The 11,133-nt window shown below is 52.2% G+C and overlaps 1 protein-coding gene across 1 annotated transcript; it reads right to left on the bottom strand.

The window, feature by feature from the left end:
• Positions 1 to 763: 763 nt before the first annotated feature.
• LOC110559913 (left-right determination factor 2) lies at positions 764 to 4,816 on the bottom strand. Its single transcript, XM_060364820.1, has 3 exons — positions 4,486 to 4,816; positions 4,024 to 4,269; positions 764 to 2,029 (listed from the first exon to the last, which is right to left on the bottom strand). Exons 1-3 carry the CDS (start codon positions 4,746 to 4,748, stop codon positions 1,666 to 1,668), a joined length of 873 nt encoding a protein of 290 aa, XP_060220803.1. The 5' UTR covers positions 4,749 to 4,816; the 3' UTR covers positions 764 to 1,665.
• Between the last annotated feature and the right edge of the window lie 6,317 nt (positions 4,817 to 11,133).

Raw genomic sequence — 11,133 nt, 5'->3', positions numbered from 1 at the left:
GTGTCGGGAATGGAATCTGGATCTTTTGGAAGGGTATTCAGTGCTTAGACTCAAAGGACTAGTCTCTGGGCACTAGTTACAAGGATTTCTTATTCCTTATTTTATATTTTTAAGTTTTTTGAAACAGGGTTTTCTCATCATAACAGCCCTGGCTGTCCTGGAACTTGCTTTGTAGACCAGGCTATCCTCAAACTCAGAGATTCACCTGCCTCTGTCTCCTGAGTGCTGGGATTAAAGGTGTGTGTCACCCCACCTGGCTTTGGTTACGAAGATTTAAGCCATACCCGTGGCGTACACAGGCTTTTGCCTAGCCTAGCTGGACAAATGCTTGCTTGCCACATAACTATCACCACATCTCCACTGCAGGGATCAAAACACTTCCTAAAGAAAACGTTGATGAATCTGTTCAAAATAGTATGTATTTAATTTTTTTTTAATTTTACATTATGTGCATTGGTTGGCTTGAGGGTATCAGATCGCCTGGAACTGAAGTTACAGACAGTTGTGAGCTGCCATGTGGATACTGGGAATTGAACCCAGGTCCTTTGGAAGAGTAGACAATGCTCTTAACCACTGAGGCATCTCTCAGCCCCCTCAAAATAATATTTTTGAATGAGAGTTGTGTGGGGAATTTAACCTTGGTTACTGCAGTCTTCAAGCTCCCAAAATGGGGAGTCTTTGCTTATCCCCCATCCTCTAATCATGCTGCTGTCATTCCCATCCTTCCCTTCCAGTGAAAGGAATGAGAACCAACTCAGAGACAAAGAGTGAAACATCACTTTAATTTTGTATCTTCAGATTATGTTTCCTTGGTTTTTTTGCTAAATATATTTTTTTAAAAAAGCATCATGTTAATACACATACTTTCTCGTGGTAGTTCTCTAAGACAGGGGAGATGCCAAACACACCCAGTCTCCAGTCACGCTGACTCTGAAATAGTGCAGAGTGCTAAGGGCTGTCTGTTCGCCAGAGCGATGAAGCGTACAGCTGAAGCCCATGGCTCCTATTTTTAGGCGAACAGAGTAGCTCACGGGCTTGTGCGTTGCCTCAAGACCCCTGCCTGTGCTCAGTTCCGGAAGCTAAACGTTTGGTTTCCTGACCGTTGATCCAGAGTATAGCTGTTCACCCATCCCTGCTCAGTGTGCTGTTAAGAGACAGTGGCTTTAACTCAGCACTTGGGAAGCAGAGGCAGATCTACTTTTGAGTTTGAGACCTGGGCTATATACTGGCACCCCGTCTCAAAAAAATAAAAATAAAAACGTCTAGAATGTGTATTTGTGGGGTTCTTTTTCCAGATAACCCTCCAACCTAGGGCTCACTGGGATCTTCCTGTTTTCGTTGTTTCGTTTAAATGAATTTAAACATCACTATGCGATAGAGTAAATTAGCTTTGATTTCCCCTCTTCTCGCCACAGGGTTTTATTCCACGATTGAGAACTGGCCAGGAAACAGACTCAGCTGGGAACCTGTTCGCTGCTTAGCCATGTCCTGTGCTAAGTGGGCCAGGGTGTGCTAGTGGAGTGACATTAGTTACTCATGTAAGTGCTTAGGCGAGGGGGCGGACAGGAAAGCCACGCTCGGGAGACTGTAGGGCAAAGGAAAACCGTGGGCACCGAGTTCGGACAAGGTAGCTTACGAGGTGTGAAAACAGTGGCTACATAAGGACTACAGGTCTATCCCCCTGGGAATGAGCGCCCCATCCGAGGCACAGCTGCACTTCTGCACCCTCATGTTGGGCAGGCTGACCACCTGAGGCCTGGTCCTGCCTCCCTCCTTGATGCTGACAATCATGGGCAGGGAGGTCATCTCGGAGGCAATGCACTGCCGCGGCCCCAGAAACGGCCACCTGGTGGTCAGGGACTCCGGTGGCTGCAGGCAGCTGCCCACACACTCGTAAGTCAGGAAACCTGGAGGTTCTAGGATCCAGTTCTCGGCCCACTTCAGCCCCTGCAGGTCCAGGTACATCTCCTGACGACAGCATCGCGTGCCTTCAGTCACCGGGGCCTCGGGGTCACAATTGCCTTGAGCTCTGTGGGGGTGAGAGATCAAAGGTCACCTGACAGGGCTGAGGTCAGGAGCATCTAGGAGGGAGACTCAGCCTCCCTTTCTTAAGGTAGTCGAGGAGAACGTGTGAAGGATGAAGAATGGACACAGAAACATCTAGAACAGAAAGCCAGCCACTGCTCACTAAGGGCTTAGCATGCCAGGACCCGGCTAAGGATGTCCTAGGTGTTATCTTAGGTGATCCTTTCATTCTGTCCTCAGAGAAATCATGGAGGACGTTCCGGTCTTAGCCTCAGTGACGTGGCAGAGAACTTGGTGTTGAGGACCAGTGAAAAGCAGAGCTAGATAGAACCTAGCTTCCTGACTCCCCACTTGGCCTCAGGGTCCAGTATCCATGGGTGACAGATGTTGGTCACATGGCCTTTGCGTACGACCTCTGCACGCCCTCCTATAAGCTTCAAGCCATCACTTGGTTCCTCGCAATACCTAATAAGGCTGAGCATGGTGGTGTATGCCTTTAACACCCCAGGTCTCAAGAAAGACAGGCAGGCTGATCTGTAAATTTGAGGTCAGACTTACCTACATAGAGAATTCCAGGCCAGCTAAAGCTGTCTCAAAACAAACGAACTAAACAACAAGAATATGGAAAAGGTTTTTTTTTTTAGTACTCACTGCTGGGCATAGTGATGCATGCCTGTAATGCCAGCACTAAGGAGGTGAACGTAGGAAGATAATTAGTTTCTGGTCATCCTGAGGTATGCAGGGAATCAAGAGCAGCCCAAGCTGCAGGAAACCCTTGCCCCAAAATGCCAAACAAGAGCTGGGACTTTGCTCAGTGGGGAAAGTGCTGGCTGCATAAGTCTGAGAGCAGCCCAGGTTCAAATCCCCAGTGCCCACACAAGGCATGATCTCTGTGCTGCTAAAGGAAAACCGGAAGTGGGGACAGGAGAAGCTCATACACAAGCTAGATATCGAGTAACCAGCTGCCCCTCTCTCAAACAGGATGTAAGCTGAAGACTTGTGAGGCTCCGGGACCATGTTCAAGGTTATCCTTTCACTACTGCATGCACACACACACCACATACACACACACACAGCACACACCATATACATACATACACACACTACATAACCACATACACACCACATACACAGGCCACATACCCACACACCCACACACCCTCATAGCCCCCCCCCCCACATTATATACTCACCAGAAGGAGAGGGGTGGGGAGGTGGGATACTATGATCAAGACACATTGTATGCAAGTGTGAAATTGTTAAAAAAAAAAAAAAGTAGTTTTTAACAACAACAACAAAAGTATATACAGATGTGCAGGGCCGGCAAGAGAGCTCAGCGGGTACAGCGCTGGCCATGCGAAACTGATGCCCTGAGTTGGATTGGAACCTGGAAGCCGCATGAAAGTGAGAGAGCAGAATGAACTCCACAAAGCTGGCCTTTGATCTCCGCATGCTCACAGCTCCACACGCCACACAATAGTAACAAACACAAACATTTAAAGTACATGCTTAATAAAACGGTTTTGTTTGGTTTTTTTGTTGTTGTTCTTGTTCTTGTTTGTTTGAGACAGGGTTTCTCTGTGTAAACTTGGCTGTCCAGGACTCGCTTTATAAACCAGACTGGCCTCAAACTCACCGAGATCTGCCTGCCTCTGCCTACCTAAGTGCTAGGATTACAAGCGTGTGCCACCATGCCCAGCTTAAGGGTTCGTTTTTTGTTTGTTTTGTTTTGTATTTTTGAGACAGGGTTTCCCTCTATTGTCCTGGCTGGCCTCGAACTCGGAGATCCTCCTGCCTCTGCCTCCCGAGTTCTGGGCCTAAAGGCAGGTGCCACCACGGCCCGGCTTGAAGCTAAATTTCTAAACGCACCACTAGAAATGGCCCATCTCCTGGAGCAGCCTGTGCAGGCCGCTCCTAAGCTGGTCCAAAAACCCGGGGGTTGGAAGGGGGAGGATGACCCAGTCTAGCGTATCCCCAGCCACGTGACTTCCAGCCTACCCGTAGTCCTTGAGGTCCAGCGTGTGCAGCTCCAGCTGCGGCTCGCCCCGCCCCTCGCCGCCCGGCGGCCCCTGCTCTGCGAAGCGGACCAGCTTGTGCGCGCTCCACGTCCCCGGGCCCAGGTGCTCCCGCTGCACCGACACCTGCAGCAGCAGCGGCTGCCTCGGCCGGCTCAGCTGCTGCCAGAAGTTCACGGCCTCCGTCACGTCGAAGGCCTTCCAGCCGCTCTCGTGGACGGACACCAGCCTGAGACACAGCCCGGGCGTCAGGGGAGGCGGCTGCCAGGCTGCCAGTGGCCCCTGGAGGCTGTCCCGCCCTGTCCCCACCCCCGCCGGCTCAGGCTCCCCTCCCCCAGCAGGGACGAGCTCCCGACTCCGCCCCGCCCCCCAACACACACACACACACACACACACACACACACACACACGCGCGCGCGCGCGCGCGCACAGCTGCAGGCTGTACCTGGAGTCGATGAGGGCGGTGCGGTTGGAGCCGTCCTCGCGGACTCTCAGCCACTCGATGGTGACCCGGGCTCGGGCGCTGTATGGGGACAGCCTCTCGTGCCTCCGGAGGGCAGTTCTGGGGACCGGCTCCTGGAACAGCCGCAGCACGGCCTGCACCAGCTCGCTGTTAGGCGGCAGCCGTTGCTCCATGCCAAACACTAGCAAGTGCGTGGAGGTCTCCGACACCAGGAACCTGCCCGCCACCTCTGTGGACGTGGACATAATCAGCCGGGCCGCCCACGGGAACCATTAGCCCTCTAGATTGGCAGGGCCACTGTGGCAGGAGTAAGCTAGGACAGAGCCTTCCCCGCTCTGTGCCGCTGCTGCAAAGCCAGTTACTTGAAATCTCCATGGAGAACTTGTTCTCTAAACCTCCCCAACCAAACACAAAGAGCTCTGGGACTCAGAACTAATGACGCGGTAGAGAGTGGGGTCCTCAAAGGTGCCTGGCCTCCAGTCTGGTGGTATCTTGAGGACTGATCTCAGCCTTCAGGGGAGAGGCTACCCAACATCTCACCAGCTGGCTACCTCTGTTCTCTATTTGTTTTTTTATCTGCTAGACAAGGTTTCTCTGTGTAGCCCTGGCTGTCCTAGACTAACTTTATAGACCATGTTGGCCTTGAACTCACAAAGTCCTCCTGCTTCTGCCTCCCTGAGTGCTGGGATCACAGGTGTGTGCCACCGTGCCAGGCTTGTTTGTTTTTAACCCAAAGTAGCTTCAACCAGTAGCTCATCTCAGCGTTCAAAGACATAGTCCCACATGGTCCTACATGGTAAAGCCAGATGTCACACTTCTGTCTCCAGAGTAGCTGGGTCCATGCTACACCTAGCCATAGCTTGTGATTCTGCTTTCCCCTGGTCTCCTCTTCTCTGGGTGTGGGCCTCACCTGATCTACCTCCTCCTGACCTTGAGAGAGCTCAGCACATTGTCAGAGCCTGGGGTCTAGGCCCAGCTATCCCCCAAGGCCACACACACACACACACACACACACACACACACACACGTCCACTGGCATCACCAGAGTGGGCCTGGTCCGTCTGCCCTCTCCAGCTACCAGGGACAGCAGGAGGGCTCACCTCGAAAGTTCTGGCTGAACCTCTTTCCTCGGGAGCGGTCAGCGTGGCTCCGATGCAGCAGGGCCACGTACTGGGCCCTCACGTGGTTGGGGATGGCCACCCCTTCCACGTCCACCCTGTCCAGGGTGGGGGCCTGGCTGAGCTGCAGCTGCTGCAGTAGACGGCCCAAGACCTGCTCCTCCATCACGGCTGCCCCGGGGCCAGCCAGGGGCAGCAGCCAGAGCACCCAGCAGAGCCACAGCGGCAGCATAGTACGCCCGGGAGAAACGTGTGCGTGGGTGTGTGTGCCCCCGAAAGCTCTTGGGGCCTCGATGTTCTGTCACAGGCAGGCTGGGCCGGTGCTGGCCTTCTTTATAGCTGGGGTTGGGGGCAGGGAGAGAGGACAAGAAAGGTCACACCCCTGGGACCTCCTGGGAGCTCGGCACCAGACAAGCCCCTGAGTCCTGAGGAGGGGCTGTCTAGAAAGGGTACAAAGAGCTGTCTGGAAGACACTTGGACTGGGGTTCTGGCTGTGGGGCCACTGGCGCTCTATAAGACTGTTCATGCTTGTTGGAGTTCCCTGACAGCGTGGCAGTTCTGTTTTGTGGGAAAGAGAGAGTCACTTTCACCAGCTGTTGAAGTCTCCCGATTCTTAATAAACATATATATATACTGTGTTACCTGTGTAGCCCTGGCTGGCGGACACTCTCAGACTTTTGACAATTCTCCTCCCTTTATCCCCTGAATGCTAAAACTGAAGGTGAGCACCACTGTGCTTCACCTGTTTAAGACTCTTGAAGACTTCTCCCGGAGGCCAGTCTAGGTCTGTTTGTCTGTGGAGAAGAAAGAGGGACCCACTGGGTCCAGCCACTTTCGCAGTTGTCTCAGAGTCAAAGGAACTCTATCCTTCAGTTACCCCATGGGTCCATCAAGGTTCATCACAGTCCTTATCCCACCCAACCCACCAGGTCAGAGAAAGACAGGTGATGCAATTAGACATCTTGGTAGCACAGCTTCAGGTATAACGTGAAGCCTGCCATGTTTGCTCTCCAAGGGTCACAGAATGTTCCCCTTCAGACAGCAATTCCTTCTGGGAGGGGTCACCCACTGGGCTCATACCACGAGAACTCGGGCTTCCACTTTGCCCATGGTTACAGAATTAGGGGCAGAAGCCTTCAACACAGAGGCCAGATCTGTCCAGAGGTGTGCTCAGTCCACAGCTGCAGGTAAGGCACCTGACTGCGCCCACTTCTCCCACGTCAGGACAGCTGGGCCTCGACACTTAGTAGGTTCTTGGCCTTCTGGGGACTTACATTGTTGGCGCCTTGTTTTTCTCATCTAAAGAAGAAGGGACAGTGACACCATCTGTTTCATAGGGTTGGCATGAAGGATAAGTGAATGGACACAGGGTCCAAACCTTATGAAATGCTAGAGAAGGATTTGCTTCCGTTGTCAGCCCCCTGAAAGCTGTCTTCTCAGCACTGGCTTTCTTGTGGCACCTGCAGGTGTAGCTCAGTACGGCACATGCCTAATGTATGTGAAGCTCTGGGCTCAATACGCAGAACAGCACTTGGGAGGCGGGGGCAGGAGGATCATAAGTTCCAGGTCATCTTCAGCCACATATTCAGTTCCAGGCAACCCTGGGATATACAAAACCCTGTCTCAAAATAAATACATAATACATACATACATGCATGCATGCATGCCTGCAGCAGCAGCAGAACTTTGCTTGAGTGCTCGTATGTGCCCGGCCCCTTTCCAAGCTGGGAGCATGGATCCACACAGCCCTTAGGAGGCTGAAAGATCCTCAGGTGCACCTTTCAGACAGGGGTGAGATGGCGGACAGTCACCTGTCACAGCACACGGTTGGTGGAGGCCTTAGGGCACAAATACAGGCATCTGTCTCCTGAGGCCTCTTCTGGCTCAGAGGTCTAAGTGTGTGCAAAGGAAGTCTTTCCCATAGCTTAGGTTCTCCCAGGGGGTGAGCAATGACCACAGAGGAGTAAGGGCCAAACGGTCTAGAGGGCAAGAATCGACTCTCTGCCTTGAGGGCGGGGGACACTGGTCCCTGGGTATGTCCTGTTTCCTATTAAAAACAAGTCTCTCTGTCTTCCTCAGACATCCCTGATAGAAGAGAAAGCCCTCTTGAGCTCAAGGTCAGAACTGACTCTGGTAACAGCTCAAACTGTCACCACACACACACACACACACACACACACACACACACAAGCACACATTCTCATAGAAGGTTTATCGTAGTAAGTGGAGTGGACTTAGAACTTAGAGGTAGAAATAACACTATCATGCTTTTAGCTTTGTTTTTTTTTTTGTTTTTGTTTTTGTTTTGTTTGTTTGTTTGGAGGCACGGTCCCACTATGTAGCCCAGGCTAGCCTTTAATGCAGAGTCCTCCTCTGTCAACCTCGCTGGTGCAGAGATTATAGGCGTATCTACAACCATGCCTGGCATTGTTAACTCTTTATCCTTACAATAACCCAGTGTGGACAGGAAGGCTGTCAGTACTGTTTCTGCTTTATAGATGAAGACACTGAGGCACAAAACTATTACATGACTTGCCCAAGCGTGGACAAGGAGTGCCAAACGGTTATTTGAAGGGAATAACATAGAGTTTAGGTCACGTGATAGGCAGGCTGAGCTAAGAGGAAATGTAGAAATCCTGACGGCTGACTTCGGAGAGGGAACTCTCAGCTGCAGACCGGTGACTTCAGCTGTCCTCTTCTTGCTCAGCTTTGTTCCCAAGGAAACAGGGTAATGCCATGGGAGGAATTCCAGTGCCTCATTTTGGGGCTCAGGTAGCTCAGTGGTTGAGCGCTTGCCTAGTATGTCGAAGGTCCTGGGCTCCACGCCCCAGCACAGCAACACAAAACACAAAAACTGATCCCGTTTGGAGCTCACATCTCCTAATGAAGATCGCCTGAAATACAAGACTCGCACTCCGCATCCAGCCCAAACAGGCCCTCGCTCCTTGACAAACATGGCTTTCTTCAAAAGGAACACCGGCTGTCTTTCTTTGCAAGTGATTAACAGGGAAGGGACTTACGGGATGCTAACATTTGGGGCTTTCATCAGGCCAAAAGGCACAGAGGTGTCACATTTACAGGCGACCAGGACCTGTGGCCCTTAGTCCCTGGAAGCTCTTCTGGGCTGGTGTCCCATAAATATGCAGGAGTCCACCACCCGACCCTTGCCAGGAGGTGAGCGGAAACCCTGTGGCTTATCATCGCCGGATGGTGTCAAAATGTAACACCCACGGCCCTGCTGTGGTTCGATAAGATCTTCTGTCCCAGAGCCAAAGGACAGGCATCTGTTGTCGCCTTCCTGGCTTGCAGATGCCACAAGGGACCCTCTACCCCCACCTCATGGACACTTTGGGTCTGAGGCCCTCTGGGGCACCCCAAGTGACCAAGGTACCTCCCCCTACCCTCTAGCAACAGAATGGCTAAGCCGTGGAGACATCGGTTTCTAGAGGAGATAGTAGAAAGTTGGCAGACCCTTTCTCTGCTACATTCCTTCCTTCTGCACTGGGACAGAGCCAAGTTCAGAACGGGGCCCTGGGGAGAACAGGAACTGCCCAGTCGTTATTTCAGCTTTCTGAGTCTGCCCCACGCTTTGCAGAGGTGTGTCAGCTGCAGGGGTGTGTCTGCTTACCTCCAACAAACACCCCTCTTCAACTTAAAAAGAAGAGAAAAGAAAACAAAACAAAAACCCTGAAATACCCGGGAGCCTCTTTAGGGATTTAGAATTCCTGGGAATGGAAGCTGCAAGGGTCCTGGGTGCTCTTAGGGTAACCTCTAGGTGGTCCACACTGGGAAACTGAGCCCCCATTCCCAGTTTAGGGACCCTCCCTGAAATGGAGGACCTTGGGAATGTTCAGTGGCAGTGGAGGACTGGTCCAGGCACAGCCATCCTCCTTCCCCTGCTAGTTTGTAGAACCAGACACATTAGAGCAGAAAGTGACTAGCCAGACCATGTAGGGAAAACCAGTCTCAGAGGAAACACAGCTTCCCAGAGTCACCAGGACCAATACACAGCCAGACACTCCAATTCAAAGGCCACATTCCTCCCACACCTCACACTATGTCTAGTACTGGCTTCATTGGCAGGAGCCATCCATCAGCTCAAGGCAGCTTGGGAACTCAGACAGCTCAGGGTCCAGTCCTGATGGGGGCAGGGCAGTGTGAGAAGCAGACAGAAGAACAGAGGGTCAGTCTTCCAGACTCCCGAGGCTTCCCGAGACCCAGGCCAGGGCTCCTGGATGTGGATTGCCAGCAGCCCTCGGAGTTCTGTTGGGGGGAAACAGAGTAATTGGGCAATTAGCCAACCTCCCAAAGTAGGATGTGGATGTGGATTAGGAAACTTCTACAGTGGGCAGATTGATCGGGTCGGGGGAGGGTAGCTGCTTTTGTGTTGTCATGCAAAAGCCAGGCCTCCCCTCATATTGTGGATCTGAGTGGGACAGAGTGTCTGGGGTGGAGCCAGGTCAGGCCTGAGAAGCAGAAAGCTTGCCAAACAGCTCTGCTGGTTCTTTGTAGATTAGACCTCTCTCCCAAAGACTTCTAAGGCGGGGAGGGCCCAGGCTGTTTATGAACCCCAATTCTTTGGGATGCTGAAGATGTGTTCTTCCATCTCCATGCCCACCCCTTGGCTCCCTGCCCTTTGGAACATGTAAGCTGTGGATGTTCTGAGCGATCACAGAAGTGTAAAAAGACAAGTGTAAAAATTCACGATACCACCGTGCATTTCGTAGGGTTGATGCACAAGCACCAAATTCTCCCAGCCCAGTTCCCTCCATCCTCTGGGGCCCACAGTCCAGGCCACGCCATTGCACACAGTGGGCCATCGTGGAGCCCCCATGCAAGCCACCTCTGAGCTTCAGGGTAGGCCCTGTGCTTTCCCTTTCCTGCTGGGTCACCTGTCACTTCCCACCAGGCAGGCAGGTGTGTTCCAGGAGGAGCCACTGAGTCACCTGTGAGACCTGTGGGGTCCCTGCGCCCCAGCCTGGTGCTCTATCTGGATTTCACTAGAGACAGGGTCCAGGAATCAGAAGGTAGGGCATTCTTTTGTTTGGAGAAATAGGGCAGAGGGGACAGAGGTATGTCAAAGCAGGCCAGCGAGACAAATGCCTAAGTCAGATAAGATTGGTTCCGTTCGGCTACAGCCAACCCAGCCCTTCCAGAGCATGCTACCTCCTCAGCTTCCTGTCTATCGATGATAGTAAGAAAGAAAGTGATGGGGGAGGGGAGAAAGAAGGTACTGCACATGAAACAACAGTAACGTTGACCTGAGATCTCTCTGGGTTTTCTCTGAGCCACACTCCCAGGCCTGTCTGGAAATTTTAGAGTACGAACAGTCAGACATATGGTTCTCCACTCTCTTACTACTCTGAACAGCATCATGTTATATGAGGAAAAAAAGTATTATAAGATTTAATGCTCCAAAGTTATCGGTATGTAAATCAGTGGACCTATTGAGTTGGAATTGTCCGGGCACTGAGGTAGAGGGTTGCCTACATATGTAGAGCTCTGGGCTCAA

Source organism: Meriones unguiculatus, chromosome 11, assembly GCF_030254825.1.
Source record: "Meriones unguiculatus strain TT.TT164.6M chromosome 11, Bangor_MerUng_6.1, whole genome shotgun sequence".
Taxonomy (NCBI): Eukaryota; Metazoa; Chordata; class Mammalia; order Rodentia; family Muridae; genus Meriones; species Meriones unguiculatus.
The sequence above is the reverse complement of the archived record's forward strand: the minus strand, read 5'-3'. Positions and strand labels throughout refer to the sequence as shown.

What these genes read in the sequence shown, in the direction of transcription:
- LOC110559913 (XM_060364820.1), bottom strand. Translation starts at nt 4,748, where the DNA reads ATGTCCACGTCCACAGAGGTGGCGGGCAGGTTCCTGGTGTCGGAGACC. An exon ending in ACCGCCCTCATCGACTCCAG is followed by an intron (nt 4,270 to 4,485) that starts GTACAGCCTGCA and finishes GCTGTGTCTCAG; the next exon opens with GCTGGTGTCCGTCCACGAGA. An exon ending in CTGGACCTCAAGGACTACGG is followed by an intron (nt 2,030 to 4,023) that starts GTAGGCTGGAAG and finishes TCACCCCCACAG; the next exon opens with AGCTCAAGGCAATTGTGACC.